Here is a 17,478-nt window from a genome sequence, read left to right as displayed (position 1 = left end):
AGTTTTGTGGATATTTTATTAATATTGTTATTGAAATTACTTCCAACAGTACAAACTTAGACAATGTACTTTAAATATACATTATAATACTTTGTTTTTAAATGTCTTAAAATCGTGACTTTGTTATGCAATTAATTCCTATTCAGATAGAGATAGTAATATGTGCCTGTCATGTATGGTGTTCCTGGTTAATCATTAGTAGGGAGGGGAGCGTCTAACATATGTATATATGTTGTAGGGAAGTGGTTACTAAACACACAACACACAGCTTCCCCTCTGGTATGTCAGGCTGGGTATATGAATATATACAGAGCACTGCTGTACATAACCTATGTCATTAATCTCTGTGCTTCTCCTGTAATGCAGGTCTCCTAGTTGGCAGCAGTGACAGTCTCCAGATATGAGCGGCTCACAGAGAAGTTTGGGGAAGGGTAAGTGTTATGGTTGTAGTGCTGAGCTGGTGTATGTGGAGAGAGCAGTCCAGCCTCCTGACACACTGACCTCGGTGCAGATAACATTCACTGTTTACTGATGGGGACACAAGAAGGAAAGTACTAATTACTAGTACATGGATAAAAGAGCAGATGGTATATGTGGGATACAAATCCCGGGACTCTGACAGGAGATGCAGCCAGAGCCGGATTTAGACCTCATGGTGCCCTAGGCAAGATATTGGTTTGGTGCCCCATCCCCCCAAGCCCCGGCAGCCCCCCCCGCCTCCCTGAAACAATCCATAGCATTATATTTTTTTTAGCATAGCATATACTCCTATAGTTAAGTAGAAGTGTAAACTATGTGCCGCCGCATATCACGCTGCTCCTCCTGCATCACCATGCGGCCCCTCATTATTGTCCCTCTCATCACACTGTGCTCTCCTTTATCATTACACTGCATCACACTGCGGCCCCTCATTACTGTCCCTCTCATCACACTGTGCCCTCCTTTATCATTACACTGCATCACACTGCGGCCCCTCATTACTGTCCTTCTCATCACACTGTGCCCTCCTTTATCATCACACTGCATCACACTGCGGCCCCTCATTACTGTCCCTCTCATCACACTGTGCCCTCCTTTATCATCACACTGCATCACACTGCGGCCCCTCATTACTGTCCCTCTCATCACACTGTGCCCTCCTTTATCATTACACTGCATCACACTGTGGCCCCTCATTACTGTCCCTCTCATCACACTGTGCCCTCCTTTATCATTACACTGCATCACACTGCGGCCCCTCATTACTGTCCCTCTCATCACACTGTGCCCTCCTTTATCATTACACTACATCACACTGCGGCCCCTCATTACTGTCCCTCTCATCACACTGTGCCCTCCTTTATCATTACACTGCATCACACTGCGGCCCCTCATTACTGTCCCTCTCATCACACTGTGCCCTCCTTTATCATCACACTGCATCACACTGCGGCCCCTCATTACTGTCCCTCTCATAACACTATGCCCTCCTTTATCATTACACTGCATCACACTGCGGCCCCTCATTACTGTCCCTCTCATCACACTGTGCTCTCCTTTATCATTACACTACATCACACTGCGGCCCCTCATTACTGTCCCTCTCATCACACTGTGCTCTCCTTTATCATTACACTGCATCACACTGCGGCCCCTCATTACTGTCCCTCTCATCACACTGTGCCCTCATTTATCATTACACTGCATCACACTGCGGCCCCTCATTACTGTCTCTCTCATCACACTGTGCCCTCCTTTATCATTACACTGCATCACACTGTGGTCCCAGCAGTTAAAGAATAATGTCCATGGACCCCATATTTTGTCAAAGGATCTACCAGAATTTTGAATTATGCTGGTCATATACTCCATACGATGAATATTAAGCTCAGTGGTCGAAGTGGAAGTTTAGAAGTGGCAGTATGAAAAATTAAAAAATGGTAGTGGGAAGGGCCGCGCTTCCTAGTATGTGGAGATGCAGCCACAAAATTGAACCCATGGTGTATGGAGGGAAAACCGTACCCTCCCAAATAATGGTAGATAACAAAATAAGGTTCAGGGCGCAAATGATGTGTACCTAAAGCTAGAATTTATTCTGTTTGTGCACATTGATGCAAATAAACATGTTCCGGCTGGAACAAACACATATATAAACAATAGAATGTGCACAGTGCAGAGCACAGTAGGAGATGATTGCACTAAGCAATGCAATAAACAGTATGCTTGGTAAACAAAGAAGTGGCCAAATGTTAATAGGCAAACTGATCGGGGTATGAGAAAACGACTAAACAGTCTGGGAAAAACTAGTATAACAAAATTGAAAAAAGAGAAAGAAAAAGAAAAAAAAGAGTCCAAACACACATGAGTTGGGGCCATAGCCCATAAAATAAAAAGTAAGTGGCTATTCAATGTACGATACTGCCGATATACCTTATTAATGTGTAGGTTCAAACGTCAGATGCAGTTACTGTACATGCGATACAGGTTTCCAAAGCACTTACTTCTTTTATTCCAACTGGAGTCGTGGTCCATTCCGGGGCAATGTCTTCCTCCTATAGTCGCGGGTACTCTTTCCTTATCGCCAAGAAGATAGTCAGAAGTCCCGTGTAGACAGTGTTCTAATTCGGAGGTGGCGCATGCGTGCTCCAGAGATACAGACGCCGGCTGGTCCCGCCTTGTTGCTGCCGTGTGTATCGTGTATATGTTAAAAACTTCTAGCATGCCCTCCCACCGCGCGAGTCACGGGCGGGGGGAGGGGCTGATTTTTTTCTTTTCTCCCTTGTCCCCCATCTGGGCCTCCTGAGAGCTGCTAGGCCCTAGGCAGGTGCCTGGGTTGCCTAGCGGTAATCCCGGCCTTGGATGCAGCGTGATGTATAAAGTCTCAGTCCTTATGAAGTGCAGGGGCTTTCTGGTTACATGTATATTGGCTACTCCGTGTGTAATCAGCCCTTTGTGGTGCAGGACACACCTGGTGTAACTATTAGATGCAGGACTGTCTCTGCACGATTACTGTAATAACCAGAGACTATACATGCATTGTGACCTGTGTTGATTGTCTGACAGTCCACTTGCTTTAATTAATAAGTGTTTTGCAGTAATTAAATGCCAGTGTACAACTTAAACAATCATTGTGTATAAACTGTGAAGTATGTTTCTGTTCATTTTATTTTGAAATTGTGTACAGATATTGGATTGCACAACAGGATTGCCTATATGAAATGCACATGGTGTATTGCATCAATGGAGGCTTGCACATTAACAGTAAACTAATTGCAATACAGCATGCTTTCTGTATGTATCGGTTTGTGTATTTTTATTTTTTTTAAACTGGCCTGTAAACTCTACATTAAAATGCAGTTTTTATTTGATAGTCCTAATTTGATTTACAGCCTTTACTTAGTAAAAGGTTAGTTACAAATAAAACACGAGCCCAGTTCAAAATTATTTGGTAAATATAAGTTGGTATATATATTAGATGAAGAAGAAGAAGGTGGTGGGTTTGTTTTACAGATAATTATCTCTTATGATCTTTAAAATAACGGTGGCAGTTGAAGTTGTGGAGCTTTTGGTCCTTATACCCTCTAGAGTAGTGATGGTTAACCTGTGACACTCCAGGTGTTGTGAAACTACAAGTCCCAGCATGCTTTGCCAGTAGATAACTAGCTGATAGCTGGAAAAGCATGCTGGGACTTGTAGTTTCACAACACCTGGAGTGTCACAGGTTAGCCATCACTGCTCTAGGGTGACAACTTACTAGAGCGCCATAGTCATATAAATAAGGATTTAGTTTAGGATGGAGTTGCAGGGACCAAGGGGTAAGCCTTTCAATATTTTGTGATGGTTCCCAATCATTAGCTAATCCTCAGGAGGAAGGGAGTTAAGCTGGCCGCCATATGGTCTACACTGCTGTGCTTATTGCTGTATATGCTCTGGGTCTGGTTCTATTCATAGTCACCAGCAGACAAGTGTAAATGTTTGTTCACAACTGATTGTGAACCACCTAAAAATGCAGCCATCGCAAGTAATATTCATCCCTATGGCAACAACTCCTGCTTGTTCACACTGAGCTGCTGTAAAAATGTTGCATGCAACTCTTCTTCCATGGGAATGAGCCTTAATAGAAATACTAAATACTTTTTTTTAGTCTCTTAAGGATATATATATATATATATATATATATATATATATATATATAAATATATATATATATATATATATATATATATATAAAAATATATAATATTTTGTAATAGTGGCAGCATTATATGGAGTATACTCTAAATAACTAAAAGTCTTTTTACTGCAGGTCGCTTTCTGCCATGTTTCTGTAATATACATATATTTATTTCAGGCAGTGATGCCCCTGGACCAGTACCGGAGGGAATGATTCGAGTTTACAGCATGAGATTTTGCCCCTTTGCCCAGAGAGCAAGGCTCGTCCTTTCTGCCAAGGGAATCAAGTAAGCCCTTAAAATACATAACCCATTGATTTAAATATTTAATTTGTCCTTATTAAATTCTTTTTGAACCTGTTTTGGCTTACATAAAAACGACATGGTTTAATTTCGCATAGTTCTGTGTAGCAGTTGTCCTCAACTTTACAGCATTATAGTGAAAGCAGAGAAATCTGCAGATACTGTTGGAGGAGAGGTTTCAGTGCAGGTGGCTCCTCGTAGGAGGGGTGTTGCAGTCAACCAGTTAGGTGGCAGATACAGTGACATCCCTACACTGACAATCTTCCCATTTCTCCCTGCTCTTTTATGATGTACTTGGCCTCAAGTCCCTTGTGAGAAGTGGGGAGCATGATCTGGGGTTGGATCACCCACCCATTTCCAGGAATATGGGCTATGGAGGAGATCACTTTTAAAGTCGCAATGTTAGAGCTTTTTAGTTGTTAAAATAAAAAAAGACTAGAAAGTATTGTGCTCTACCACAAGTATTTAATGAATGTAATGACATCAAATGAAAAATTCGGGTGCAAGAGAGATGTGACTGCATTGTGTAAACAAAAAGATATTGATCCCCTGCACTCACCAAAGAGTTGCCAAAGTATAAAGCTTTAGAATTCCCTGTTCTACTATCTCTCTCTGCGTTTGAACATTCTTTCCTCTTTATAGGTAACCTGTAGTAATATATGATGGGTTATGCTGTGTGGACTTAAAGCTTAGATAGAAGTCCGCTACAGTAAGTTTTAGATAAGAGCAATGACTGTATAAATCCACATATTTGTACTTGACAAACCATCACAGGTCATATATATCTCTACTATGAATTCTTAATCAATCCTGTGTCCCTTGTACAACAAATGCCCCCACTCTCCTCCACTGAACTCCTGTTTCCTGTATCTGAGATCCATCTCTCTTCTGAGTCTACTGCAAGCCATCCATAGTGGTGCTTCCATAGAGCTTTATAGGGTCACTATGGACTTTCTGGGAGTTTTTTCACAACAGGGGGTAAATGTATCAAGCTGAGAGTTTTCTGGTGGGTTTGAAAAGTGGAGATCTTGCCTATAGCAACCAATCAGATTCTAGCTTTCATATTGTAGAATGTACTAAATAAATGATAGCTAAAATCTGATTGGTTTTTCAAACCCGCCGGAAAACTCTCAGCTTCATACATTTACCCTCAAGAGCCGGTTCTCAAAATCAGATTAAATTCTGAAGATTGTCCCATCTGCTGATATATTTTATGAAAAGAATCTACAAGTCCCAGAATGCTTTGCCAGTAGTCAGCCAATAGCTGGCAGGGGATGCTCGGACTTGTAGTTTCACAACACCTGGAGAGCCACAGGTTGGCCAGACCTGCTGTACGCTATATATAAATCATGCCCAAAATGTTTGACTTCTGTCTCTTAAATGCAGCCTCATAAGCCTGTTGTTCATATCTCAAATGTAATTTCTGTCCTGTGCCCTTCATATATAATCATACCTTATCTTTCCACTATGCAAATAAACTAGGGGTGTTAGATGAATTACATTTATATACATTAAAATATACCATGAGCCACTGAGCCTAGTTAATCTTGAAAGTTAATTTCTAATGAAGCCCTGATACATATCAGCTGATGCATATCAATCAGCCCACCTCTTCTCTTCTCTGATCTATTCTATAATGTTGCATATATTCTCCATCTATATCTTCACCTTGATTGCAACATGTTTGTATCAAATTAGCAATAATATTTGAAAATACATTAGTAGCATACAACATTGTTATCATTGTAAAAATCACATAAACCTCATATTTAAATTATTTTTACATGTCCCTCAGGGAATCTATTACATAAAATTTAGAAAAAAGAAAAGTGGACACACCCTTTAAATATAAATAGATGGAATCAGCGGAGCACAGAAAGTGCAGATGCTTTGGCAAGAAAAAAGTTTATTTTCTTTATTTTTCTGTTTAGGCATGAAATCGTGAACATTAATTTAAAGAACAAGCCAGACTGGTTTTATGAGAAAAATCCTCTGGGTGTGGTACCTTCTCTTGAAACGTCTGATGGTAAAATAATATACGAATCGCCAATTGTTTGTGACTACCTGGATGAAGCCTTTCCTGGGATTAAGCTGAGTCCAGAAGACCCTTATATAAAGGCACAACAGAAGATGATTTTGGAGCATTTCTCCACGGTAGGAGTGTCAGAGCATTGTTTATTGCTGTTGGGGTGGGAAGACGGGGGTTTGTGTTACTTCCTACCTACAGAAGGTCTTGAGAATCGTTCACACATATGTGCTGATGAGTGATTTGTCTGTGTTTTTTTTTGTTTTGCTTTACTGACTGCATGGCGGTAGATGAATACAAATCTTACACCAACCCACGGGCGCTACGCATTTTTGTCATCACATGTCGGGAGGGGTGGCTTAATGCAATGAGCGTTAAACTTAAATAGGAGCCGTTTAATAAAGGGTCGTGTGTGACTTCACCAACCGGAGACTTCACATCACATATAATCACTAAGAGCCATTGCATACATTAAAGCTCAGTATACAAGATATGTCTATTAAATAATGAGACTGTGATTCCATTTTGTAAACAAAGCAGTCAGAACCGGTTATAACTGCATACGTAGTAACCTTGTACCTGTCTGAACCTGCATGACAAGCTGCAACACTCTATGACGTTCAGTTGATTGTGAGTAGCCATTTAGTTTGGTTGTGTTTTCTGTAGAGTGCCGAAAAAATGCTAAGTTCAAAAGTTGAACAACGTGGCAATTTGAAATTTTTAGTAAAATTGCACAAAACACCAGCAGAATGTTTTCAAATGCTAACTACGGCCTATGGGAATGATTGCCTATGCGTGTGTTTGAGTGGCACAAACGATTTAGCGAGGAACTTGAGAATGTTGAAGATGATGAACGTCCTGGACGACCTTGCACTTCAAGAACTGAAGAAAATGTAGAAAAAGTCTGTCAGATTGTTCAAAAAAAACACAGACTCAGTGTTCGAATGATAGCTAAATCCGTGAACATTGACAAAGACACCGTATGGAAAAAAAATTGTGAGGATCTTAACATGACGAAAGTTTGTGCAAAGATGGTCCCAAGGGTTCTCACACCAGAGCAAAAAGAATGTCGCAAGGAATGTTGTGTTGACATTCTTCAGCAACTTGACACAGATCCAAGCTGGGGTAGGTGACTGCACTTCAGTCATATTAGTCAAGGATATCAAACCAGTCAATTGTTTTGGTTTGACTAGCCAAGGCTAGTTTTATTCATCATATTCAAAACAAACAAAACATAAATAAAAGGCCTTGCCTGTCAGGCACTAACTAAACACACAGGAACACCCTCTCTACTGTGAAGGACCTTGTGTCCCACAAACATACAACTTACTGATCACCATTTGCCGTGTCTCTCAGGAGGCATCCACCTGCTCCCCAGACTGTGAGAGAGTGAACGAGCTGCTTTGCAGGTGCAACTCCTGATTATCTAGCCCTGATGTATGTAATTTAGAAGACCTGGAAATTGTCCTTATGTATAGAGCCCTCCCTTCTCTCTCCATACATAACCCCAGGGAATCTATATCAGCTTTTCCTATAGCTGAAGACAACTTTGGGAAGCTCCTTTCCACATACAAATAATCTCCCTGGGGCTTTAGAGCACATAACACAGACAGCCTGGAATACATATACCTGCCACTTTCCCAGTATAAACATATAAACACCACTTCATTATGATTATCTGAACATTTAAAAATTCTTGATACTAAAAACAACGTTGGAATCTATAAATAATTACTGTATATGTGTCAGGATTTCCCAGGTATGACCACGGAGAGGAGATAAGTGATTATAATGAGTTTATTAATAAACAGAGATGACAAGGTAACTCATGAAACAGTTCAAAGTGCAGATGAGAAACAGGTAACTGCAATAGTAGATTTCAACAGGCAGCATAGAACTACAAGTACCAGGTATAATGGTTAAAGATGCAGGAGTCCAGGACACAGGTAACAGCAAATAGTGGATTTCAACAGGCAGCGTAGAACTACAAGTACCAGGTATAATGGTTGAAGATGCAGGAGTCCAGGACACAGGTAACAGCAAATAGTGGATTTCAACAGGCAACGTAGAACTACAAGTACCAGGTATAATGGTTGAAGATGCAGGAGTCCAGGACACAGGTAACAGCAAATAGTGGATTTCAACGAAGAAATATGCAGGAGTCCAGATAGCAGATAGAAGCTGAGCACAGGGAATGCTCCTCAGAATGACCTGATGATCTGGCCCAGACTGTTTGAAGCAGGCAGGTATAAATAGGCCTCATGCAGCTGAAACCACTCCCAGTGATCAAGGAGAATAATCAAGTAGTACAGTGGCCCCTTTGGTGGGCAGTGGTACTACAAGTGGAAAGCATAACAAATCCAATAGAGTCACTGCAGACAGCAGCTGCAGAGTGCAAATCGTGACAGTACCCCCTCCTTAAAGGGCGGATTCCAGACGCCCAAATACTAGAAATGGTCAGAAAAGTCAGAGTCATAGTCCAGAATTGGGCATGTATTTGAGAAGTCTTCATGCAAGGACGGGAAGGGTATAGAAACCACACCACAGGGGAGTTGAGATCCAGGAGAATCTTTCTTCTTCTTCCTCTTCACTTTCTTTTTATGGTTTTTAGAGGGTTGCTGGAAATGGAGTGAAGAAAACGATAATCTCAAAGTGGGAGTAGCTGGAGATAGAACATGTGGCATAGATGAAGCACTGGGAGTGAGAATAGCAGGTGCTGGTGTAAATTCTTTGATCACGGCCTCAGTAAAAAGCTGTAAATCAGACAGAATGGGATCTTGGGTTTCAATTAAGGGCTCTGCCCATTCCAGAGCTCCCCCTGTAAAGTTGGCCAACATGTAAAACACTTGCTTTCGTTGAGTATCAAGGAGGTTGGATACAGAGGGAAAATAGGATATACAGAATTTAATAAGAGCACGAAATTGCTGAATATCCCCATTGAAAGTAGGTGGTTGGAAGACTTGAACAGAAGGTGAATTCGAATTAGCATGAGACTCGGTCAGCTCGGGTTGAACATACATCCCTTGGGACTTGGGTAGGACCCCCTTGGCAGAAGACAATCCATACTGGGCAGATGACTTGGCAGGGCGCCCGGATTGGGCGGCAGACTTGGGAGCAGGCCCGGACTGGGAGGCAGACTTGGGAGCAGGCCCGGACTGGGCCGCAGACTTGGGAGCAGGCCCGGACTGGGCGGCAGGCCTGGCAGGGACAGCACTTTGAGAAGCCTGAGGGCAGACAGCACTTTGAGAAGCCTGAGGGCAGACAGCACTTTGAGAAGCCTGAGGGCAGACAGCACTTTGAGAAGCCTGAGGGCAGACAGCACTTTGAGAAGCCTGAGGGCAGACAGCACTTTGAGAAGCCTGAGGGCAGACAGCACTTTGAGAAGCCTGAGGGCAGACAGCACCAAGTGGCAACTCGGGCTGGACCGCATGGACTGGCAACTCGGGCTGGACCGCATGGACTGGCAACTCGGGCTGGACCGCATGGACTGGCAACTCGGGCTGGACCGCATGGACTGGCAACTCGGGCTGGACCGCATGGACTGGCAACTCGGGCTGGACCGCATGGACTGGCAACTCTTCTGGAGCAGACTGGAGGGACAGGACCCCCTCTGGAGAAGACTGGAGGGGCAGCGCCCCCTCTGGAGCAGACGGGGAGGGCAGCGCCCCCTCTGGAGCAGACGGGGAGGGCAGCGCCCCCTCTGGAGCAGACGGGGAGGGCAGCGCCCCCTCTGGCGCAGACTGGAAGGGCAGCGCCTCCTCTGGAGCAGACTGGAAGGGCAGCGCCCCCTCTGGAGAAGACTGGAGGGGCAGCGCCCCCTCTGGAGAGGACTGGAGGGGCAGCGCCCCCTCTGGAGAGGACTGGAAGGGCAGCGCCCCCTCTGGAGCGGACTGGAAGGGCAGCGCCCCCTCTGGAGCGGACTGGAAGGGCAGCGCCCCCTCTGGAGCGGACTGGAAGGGCAGCGCCCCCTCTGGAGCGGACTGGAAGGGCAGCGCCCCCTCTGGAGCGGACTGGAAGGGCAGCGCCCCGTCTGGAGCGGACTGGAAGGGCAGCACCCCCTCTGGAGAAGTCTTTAAGGGCAGCGCCCCCTCTGGAGAAGACTTTAAGGGCAGCGCCCCCCCTGGAGCCGACTGGAAGGGCAGCGCCCCCCCTGGAGCGGACTGGAAGGGCAGCGCCCCCCCTGGAGCGGACTGGAAGGGCAGCGCCCCCTCTGGAGCGGACTGGAAGGGCAGCGCCCCCTCTGGAGCGGACTGGAAGGGCAACGCCCCCTCTGGAGCGGACTGGAAGGGCAGCGCCCCCTCTGGAGCGGACTGGAAGGGCAGCGCCCCCTCTGGAGCGGACTGGAAGGGCAGCGCCCCCTCTGGAGAGGACTGGAAGGGCAGCGCCCCCTCTGGAGAGGACTGGAAGGGCAGCGCCCCCTCTGGAGAGGACTGGAAGGGCAGCGCCCCCTCTGGAGAAGTCTTTAAGGGCAGCGCCTCCTCTGGAGAAGTCTTTAAGGGCAGCGCCCCCTCTGGAGAAGTCTTTAAGGGCAGCGCCCCCTCTGGAGAAGTCTTTAAGGGCAGCGCCCCCTCTGGAGCAGACTTTAAGGGCAGCGCCCCCTCTGGAGCAGACTTTAAGGGCAGCGCCCCCTCTGGGTTGAACTGGGGAACCTGGGTTCTCATGGGAGCAGATAACATGTCTGGAATGAAGACAGAAGCTTGTAATTTAGAGCTGGAGATAGAGGTTGAAGATGGTCGGAGTCTACGGAGCGGGCAATCCTGTAAAAAATGTACATTACTGGCACAGTAAAGACACAGTTTGTGGGTCATCCTGCGCCATCGCTCCTCTTCGGTCAGGTGAGGGCGTGGAGCACCTGAAAACCTGGAATTTGTTACAGGAATATTGGGAGGTACTGCTTGCAGAGAGTCAAAGGCAGACAAATTTGGTAATGAAATGTTAGCAGCATAGTTAGACTCCTTACAGCAGGATGTATTAGGGGTGGAAACTGGAAGTTGCTTAAGCACTTGGTTCAGCAAGGAAGATACTTGCGCTATTTGAGTGCGAAGTTGAAGAATGTCCACTTGGAGCAACTGGAACAGGGAATTTTCTGAGGAAATAGCAGCCATGGTCTTAATGTTGAAAACGGAGTAGGTCACTTCCCTGGAAATCCTTTCCAAAAGAGATGAAAGCCGTGCAGCAGCAGGCTTGGTTTTATGGCCAGATCATACTGTCAGGATTTCCCAGGTATGACCACGGAGAGGAGATAAGTGATTATAATGAGTTTATTAATAAACAGAGATGACAAGGTAACTCATGAAACAGTTCAAAGTGCAGATGAGAAACAGGTAACTGCAATAGTAGATTTCAACAGGCAGCATAGAACTACAAGTACCAGGTATAATGGTTAAAGATGCAGGAGTCCAGGACACAGGTAACAGCAAATAGTGGATTTCAACAGGCAGCGTAGAACTACAAGTACCAGGTATAATGGTTGAAGATGCAGGAGTCCAGGACACAGGTAACAGCAAATAGTGGATTTCAACAGGCAACGTAGAACTACAAGTACCAGGTATAATGGTTGAAGATGCAGGAGTCCAGGACACAGGTAACAGCAAATAGTGGATTTCAACGAAGAAATATGCAGGAGTCCAGATAGCAGATAGAAGCTGAGCACAGGGAATGCTCCTCAGAATGACCTGATGATCTGGCCCAGACTGTTTGAAGCAGGCAGGTATAAATAGGCCTCATGCAGCTGAAACCACTCCCAGTGATCAAGGAGAATAATCAAGTAGTACAGTGGCCCCTTTGGTGGGCAGTGGTACTACAAGTGGAAAGCATAACAAATCCAATAGAGTCACTGCAGACAGCAGCTGCAGAGTGCAAATCGTGACAATATGTATACTATACATGTAAATTGCCTAAATACTGGACCAAGCTATACAAGAATAGGGAGGAGGAGATAAAACCATTAAAGAGAGACTTAAAAAATTGGGGATAAGTCCAAATGAATATTTTAGATGGCCTTAAATCTGAGACTTTCTGAGTTAGATATTGAGTTACATTGCACAAGTGTCTCGGAACTCTGTGGTTGTCAATCTTCAATCGCCTCTTTACATATGTACTTAATTTTTTTTAATACCGTTTGGTATGCGTTGCCTTTTTTTAAACACAGGTTTAAATTGTATTTTGGATTTAATTGATATTGATATTACTCAGCAAGTGTTTGTCTGTATTGAGTTTCCTTATCATGCCCTGTCTGTTTATATAACCTGCAATTAAAAAAAACACTGATATCCCTATCCTACGTGAAGGTTTTATGGAACATACTAAAGTATATTGTCTTTATACAGATTATATCCCTGTTATACAAGATTTTCTTTGCAAAGCATAATAATGAAGATACAAGTGAATTGAAGGCGCAGTTTTTGGTGAAATTCTCAAAACTTGAAGAGGTAACAAGACTTTTCCTAAGTTTAAACTGGACTGATCATATACATAGAGTGTGGAGGCAGCTACGTGGTGATCTTTACCAGTATTGTGAGAATGCAGCCAGCCTCCGTGATGTCATTGGTTCCTAGTACACTGACAATGCTACATTATCATTAATATTGCTCCAGCTCACAAATATACACCTTTTGTGTGTGGTTAATGAATGTAATTTAATGCTGGACAAATTGTTTATTTTCTTTAAACTAATTTGATACTTAAATGGGAACTGCAGCCCTGTCAGAATGTCATTGAAACAAAATGGCTGCTCCAGATCCCTGACAGCAGACACTGCTATCTGGTGTTTCAGACGTCACTTTAGTTTAAACTTAGTTTGCTAATGGATAGAATAATTCTAAATATGTGTCCATAAGCGTAATTGTGACCTGAGCAGAATGGTCTCATTTATTCCCAAAGGTCTAAAATCATACTTGCCAACTCTCCCGGAATGTCCTGGAGACTCCCGCATTTCGCAAGAGTCTCACGGACTCCTGGGAGAGTGTGGCAATCTCCCGCATCTGGCAGAATTCTGCCCACTTCCTAGTAAAGTGGGCAGAATTAGATTCACTGGGAATCGTTTGGCACCGCCCCTGCTGTCAAATGACGCGTCATTATGTCACGAGGGGTGGGGCCAAAATTGCTAATTTTGGAGCCCCGCCCCCATCACGACCACCTCCCTCGGCAGGCTCCCGGAAGCCAACTTCAGCAAGTTGGCAAGTATGTCTAAAATACACAGTAGGTAGGTACTTTTCTAAGTAATCTCATCATTCGGAATGCAGGTTAGGTCAAGCTCAACTAACTATATTGGAAGACTTGTAATCAAAGCTCCTGTCTGAGCACGTCGTGTGAGGGGTCTCCATGGCATGTTGGGGTACTTAAACATTGCTGATTTTCCTTGCACCTCATGCAAATATCATCAACACTTTACACACTATAATTCCCAGAAATCACCTGCAGACTTTGCTCAGAATTGAATTCCCCCTAAAAGTCATTATGATTTATGACAATTTCTTACCTTACTAGTACTATGTATCTTTTGTTGGATCCACAGTTAAACAAAATATGAGCTATTAAGAATGTCCACCTCACTCTATAATAAAATATGGCTGACACGTCCTATTGTTTAACACTTTTTCTGCTATAATGTAATTATTGTAATTGTTAATATAAGAACTTCTTCTCCTGCTCTAAATTACCAAAACCATTTTAAGGTTGGTTATTCTAAAATACCAGAGTCCAACATCTATATATGATTTCTTTTCAGCTGTTGGCTAAAAAAAAGACGCCATACTTCAGTGGAAAATCCGTGTCCATGATTGATTACATGATCTACCCCTGGTTTGAGCGGTTCAACGCTTTTGATGTTAAAGAGTAAGAGGAAACTGTGTACAGTATATAATATATTTTTATAATTGCCGCACCTGGTTTATAATTTTATTTCCACATTTTACTGCTTAATGAATCTAAGTTTGAATAGACCTTTGTGTATGTACCTTTAAATATTTTTAAACACAACTGCACGCTTTCAAATATCTTGCCTATATATTGCATACTAGAGCATATTCAATAATTGCCTATTTCTGTATAACAAAACTAGATAAAGTTGGGATCATCACTATCAGTCATGCAAAACCAGATATAAAAAAAATACTCCCATATTTTAGGGAGCTTCCATATTTGTTACTCTACTTTGATAACCTATTATATTTATACAATTGGTCAGTTAATATAAAATAATGAGTCAGTAACTGGACCTTATAAAACCTGTAAAACAACCACTTACTTGATTCCAATGTTTGGGGTAGAGGGGGTTGTATAGAGCATTTTATGGAGGTTACTTACTATTTTTAATTTTTCCCCCTCTGTAGATATTTGGAGAAGACCCCACACATCAGTGCCTGGTACAATCTCATGCTGCAGGACCCAGCTGTGAAGGAGACCTATTTTGAACCAGAAGTTCACTCAATCTTTTTTAAACTCTATGCTCAGAATAACTTAGAAGCTGTTGATTACGGCCTTGATTAAGGCCGCTGGTGCCTAAAATGTGACCTGTATACTATACTTTGTGCCTCTTTTTTTTTTTTTTTTTTTAGAAAATTATGGCTTAGTAAAGTTTGTTTGCATTTGATTCCACCTAAAGCAATTAATTCCAGTATGTTGTGATGCAATAAATATTTTCAAATCTTGAAACATCCCTTATTTTCAAGTAGTTGTGGATGTGGGTCAGGGCCGTCTCTTCCATTGGGCAGAATGGGCAGGTGCCCGGGGGGCCCTGCGGGCCAAGGGGCCCATCAGAGGCAGCGCTAAAAAAATATCCTGCAAAAAAAAAAGAAAATGCTTACCTTGTGGTCAGCTGGCGATCCGACTCCCTCCCTGGTCTCCTCCTCCGTGCGGCACTCGCAGTGCATGTCATCACGCCCGCCCGACATCCATTGCGCAGCGCAGCACGGAGGAGTCCTCAGCTCGAAAACAACTTTAATCAGCAGGCAGCTGCACTGACTCGGAAGAAAAGTGAAGAGGATCGCATCGGAGAATAAGCCGATTAAAAGGTAAGTTAAGGGTTTTTTTTTTTTTTTAAATCCAGTATTTTTATTGAAATTTTTTAAGATATAAACATACTAAACAACAAAAAGAAAAGAAAAACAACCGCATACATATCGGAATTAAATGACGGAATTTACAAGATTACATTAAAGCATAATAATAATAAATGTGCTACATTCATTCAGGATCATACATCGTAAATGCTTATACATAAGTATGTTACACATGCAGGGTTTATTACATGGACTCAGATACTTATTATAAGAACTGCGGTAGCCATACATTTAAGTAGATAGAGCATCTGTACTAGATGACATAGGATAGAATAGAGACTCTAACCATCTGTACCATATATTCTCAAATTCCTTCAGAGCCTGTCTGCTAGTATAAACAAATCTCTCGTGCCTTATGGTGGTATTGACCAGTGCCTTCCAATTTTTAACCGTGGGTCTCGTCGGGGCCAACCACAGCCTCGCTATACACACCTTAGCCAACATCAATAACTGTGAAATGTACATTTTTGTCAGTTTATTAACTTTCCCCTTCAATCGGAGCCCAAAGAGACAAGTGGCCGGTGAACTAAGAGACACTTCAATTCCAGTAACCTGAATACATCTCCTGATCCTTCGCCAGAAGATTTGTATACATGAACACTCCCATAGAAGGTGCCAAAAGTTTAAAAGGGTTTTTTTTTTAATTATTTCAAGGGGCGCTGACAGCTGACCAGTGCATAAAAAGATATATATATATATATATATATATATATATATAGGGGCCCCCGTGCACTGCTTTGCCTGGGGGCCCATAATGTTGCTAAGAGGGCCCTGATCCTGATATGGGTGTTTAGGTTCTCAAATCAATTATGGTCAAATAATTGTGGGCTGAACATATTCTTCAGAATGCAGCTTATCAATTCCCTAGGAACCAATGACCTCACTGAGCATCAGATGCTGTCAAAATCTACCTCTCATTGTTCTTCCTTGAGAGCAAACACCACCTTGTGTGACATCAGTTTGGATTCAGAAGTCTAATCCCAGATGTGGACAAATCAGATTATAACATTTGTTGTTAAAATAAATGGGTGCTTAATCCACTGGATTAATTCAAGTGGTCTCTAACACTTAACTTATTTATATAAGACCTAATTATTTCTTTAAAAAATAATATATTTAAATTGTACCAGAGGGGGGTGTAACAATCACACCAAGGAGGTTAAGATTCCTAGTGTTAGCCAAGATTAATACTGGCTGGCCAAAGGTGCGGAGTCTAATGAGCCCACCGGTTTTCACCAAGAACTGCCGCAAGGCAGGGGTGGGCTTCGCTGCCAGGAACTCACAGTTTGCGGCCATCTGGTCTGCCTCAAGGTGTAACACAGAAGTGGGAGAGATGTCTACAGAGCTGGGGTAGGAACAGGAACACTGGAAGAAATTAGAAGCGTATCAGGAACAGGTAGTAGGCAGAAAACTGGTACACAGGCAGGCAATGGCAGTACAGAATCAGAGTCCAAAGGAAGGTTAAGAGGCAGACCGGGGAATGGTACACAGGCAGACAATTTTCAGTACAAAATCGAAATTCAAAGGAAGGTCAGTAGGAGTTAACTGGTACACAAGGAGTTAATAAGCATAGATTCCCAAAACACAGAAAGATCACTGGGGAGTCAGAGGTCCAAGGGAGGAATCCACAGGGAGTCAGGAGATAGTAACCTGTTGCTCTGACACTGCTACAGCCTTAACCTCCTCAAAAATGTCTAACAACATGTACAGAAATTCTAGACCCTACTCCTCCGAGACAAATGTATTTTTTTCATTTATGTTCCTATGATCTAATGAGAATTTTGGCAACATTCTTGGCTTTCTCAAGGAGATATGGGATTCAAGAGACTTCTTCACTTAGAGTAACTCAGCTTGGTATCTTGTAGCAGCCTCATTATCTGTTGTAGGTGAGGGACGGGAAAGCCAGTGGCAATTCACAGGGTAACAAAAATCTGAT

The 17,478-nt window shown here is 43.2% G+C and overlaps 1 protein-coding gene across 1 annotated transcript; it reads left to right on the top strand.

The window, feature by feature from the left end:
- The first annotated feature begins 279 nt into the window (after nt 1-279).
- On the top strand, nt 280-15,106 carry LOC142161002 (glutathione S-transferase omega-1-like). Its single transcript, XM_075216190.1, has 6 exons — nt 280-431; nt 4,331-4,439; nt 6,386-6,608; nt 12,810-12,911; nt 14,210-14,316; nt 14,814-15,106. Exons 1-6 carry the CDS (start codon nt 401-403, stop codon nt 14,968-14,970), a joined length of 729 nt encoding a protein of 242 aa, XP_075072291.1. The 5' UTR covers nt 280-400; the 3' UTR covers nt 14,971-15,106.
- Nucleotides 15,107-17,478: the final 2,372 nt, after the last annotated feature.

The sequence above is a fragment of the Mixophyes fleayi genome, chromosome 6 (assembly GCF_038048845.1).
Source record: "Mixophyes fleayi isolate aMixFle1 chromosome 6, aMixFle1.hap1, whole genome shotgun sequence".
In the NCBI taxonomy this organism is placed as follows: domain Eukaryota; kingdom Metazoa; phylum Chordata; class Amphibia; order Anura; family Limnodynastidae; genus Mixophyes; species Mixophyes fleayi.
The sequence above is the reverse complement of the archived record's forward strand: the minus strand, read 5'-3'. Positions and strand labels throughout refer to the sequence as shown.

Excerpts from the sequence above, each read along its gene's own strand:
- LOC142161002 (XM_075216190.1), top strand. The coding sequence starts at position 401 with ATGAGCGGCTCACAGAGAAGTTTGGGGAAGG. Across the intron at positions 6,609-12,809 it reads TTTTGGAGCATTTCTCCACG|ATTATATCCCTGTTATACAA; the intron begins GTAGGAGTGTCA and ends GTCTTTATACAG. Across the intron at positions 14,317-14,813 it reads AACGCTTTTGATGTTAAAGA|ATATTTGGAGAAGACCCCAC; the intron begins GTAAGAGGAAAC and ends CCCCCTCTGTAG.